Consider the following 2,302-nt stretch of genomic DNA (forward strand, 5'->3'; position numbering starts at 1 on the left):
GGCCGCCTGTATCCAGGATCTTGCCCTTTTGGTCATGACCCAAAGCTCATGACCATAGGTGAGAGTCGGAACGTAGATCGACCAGTAAATTGAGAGCTTCACCTTACAGCTCAGCTCCTTCTTCACCACGACGGACCGGTACATCGACCGCATTACTGCAGAAGCTGCACCGATCCACCTGTCGATCTCCGGTTTCATCCTTCCCTCACTCGCGAACAAGACCCCGAGATACTTGAACTCCTCCACTTGAGGCAGGAACTCTCCACCAATTTCACATCTGTCTTGATATTAGTTTGCTTTCGTTTATGGGTGTTGGAAGTCAGCTGTCAATCCCTTCAATCATCAGTTATCTAAACCTCACGATGGCGGTCAGCAGGCATTACAGCAAGGGAGCACAAAAAAGAAAAGAGCAAAAAGTGAAGAAGGAAAGTTGACCCAATCAGTCACAAGTTATAGGTGAGGATAAAGGTGGAGATGATGCAGAGGAGAATGTGACCAAAGACGAGCCATGGCCAGTTCAGCTTGCATGGCAGATGAAGTGGACATGACTGCTAGCAGGATAATCAAGATAACTGCTACAACATGGGTCCTGCTCCCTGGAGACCCATGGACATGAATACTTGGCTTGTTGGGGGGCCAAAGGAATGCCAGAAAAAGGATGCTTATTTCCAAAGCCTCAGAAAGAATCTAAAAAAACAGAAGTAATAAAGAAGGCTCCTAAATGGTAAGTACGTGCCACGAGAATGCTGCTCTGTTCCCCATCTACTGGCTCTGTTCTGTGCTTTGCTTGCTGCCTTTTTGGTGATGGACACAGTCAGTCATCCTTTGAAACTGGCTATAGAGAATGGAGCCATGTCAAGATCGATTAGCTGAGCATGAAAACAGAAAAAGTCACAGAAAGGCCATCATGTGTTACATTCAAAGAGCATCAAATGATGGGCAAATTGACAGAGTTTAAAAACATTTTGAATTATAATGTACTGATGTAAAAAATGTAGTGGCAGTCCTGACATATTTGGCTGAGTACGGACTGGCTTTCCGAGGCACCAGTGAAATTCTTGGCAGATCTAATGTTAGTCTAATAGTAACTACATGGGAATATTAGAACTGATCAGCGAGTTTGAAAAAAAAGAAAACCAGTAAACACACCTTCTGAAAAGTAATGGGGAGCTATCTATGTTGATTATTTTTGTTATTTATTGGCCTATGGTGGTCTCCTTAACAGAAACCCCCCAAATAAGGATTACATATAACAAACAAATAAGGATTACATACTAGTTTTCCTTATAAGGATTGATATGGTGTGTATGCTCAAGATGACCTCATGGAGTTGAAATCAATTATTCACATTTGCATTTGTGTGCTGCTGTCAGGGAGGTGAGTGATGCTCCCGTGAAGATGGAGAAGTGAACCCAATTAAAGAGCCAGTCAGCTGAGGCAGTAGAACAGACTTTAATGTCCTTTTCTGATTTCAGCAGAAACACACACAGTCTTGGGGGATCAGGCAGAAGAGTGGTACTTAATACGGTCCAAGATCGAAGTCTCCAGCAGGGCAGCAAGGAAGACAAGGCGGAATCACAGGTTAGTTGAACAGGCAGGGTGTCGATCTCAGGTTGGCAGTCAGACAAGAGGGAGCAGGCTGGATAACAGGTCGTTAGAGCAGGCAAGGGTCCGGTACCAGGAAAGCAGTCAGAGGAAAACGCTGGAGAGTCTAGACAAGGCATAGAACAATCTGGCAGCCTCAGTGTGAGGAGTTGCTATACGCTGTGGTGAACAGGTGTGGGTGATTAGTGGCAGGTGAAACCAATGTGCATGATGAGCTGAAGTTACCGGGGTTGTGGATGAAAGGAAGTGGTATCAAAATAAAAGCAGGATCCCGGAAGCGGACGGGGCAGGATCATGACAGCTGCAAGGGTGGTATAAATCTTTTTCTGCTAAATTGACTATGCAATTCTCTGTGGGGAAACAACTAAATATATAATTATTTCCCCACTCGCCCCCCACTTTGGGGCGGTCTTGTATGCCTTCCTTCAAGCTCGGGTTCTCTACCAGAGGCCTGGGAGCTTGAGGGTCCTGCGCAGTATCTTAGCTGTTCCTAGCACTGCACTCTTCTGGACAGAGATCTCAGATGTTGTTCCTGGGATCTGTTGGTCCACACTCTCCCAGTTTGGGGGTCACAGCCCCCAATGTTCCTATTACCACAGGGACCACTTGTGCCTTCACCTTCAACATCTTTTCTAGCTCTTCTTTCAGCCCTTGGTATTTCTCAAGCTTCTCGTGTTCCTTCTTCCTGATGTTGCTA

At 45.7% G+C, this 2,302-nt stretch overlaps 1 protein-coding gene across 4 annotated transcripts in view; it reads left to right on the forward strand.

Annotated features, from left to right (window-relative positions):
- Positions 1 to 2,302, forward strand: part of cnih3 (cornichon family AMPA receptor auxiliary protein 3) — a 193,073-nt gene that overhangs the window by 144,629 nt on the left and 46,142 nt on the right. The window contains exon 5 of one of the 4 annotated variants that reach the window (XM_020617537.1): positions 1,479 to 1,581. The exons of the other annotated variants lie outside the window; for them this stretch is intronic. Within the exon in view, the coding sequence (XP_020473193.1) occupies positions 1,479 to 1,581 (103 nt within the window). The remainder of the gene's footprint in view (positions 1 to 1,478; positions 1,582 to 2,302) is intronic. 4 annotated transcript variants of the gene reach the window in all.

Source organism: Monopterus albus, unplaced genomic scaffold (genome assembly GCF_001952655.1).
Source record: "Monopterus albus unplaced genomic scaffold, M_albus_1.0 scaffold191.1, whole genome shotgun sequence".
Lineage (NCBI taxonomy): Eukaryota > Metazoa > Chordata > Actinopteri > Synbranchiformes > Synbranchidae > Monopterus > Monopterus albus.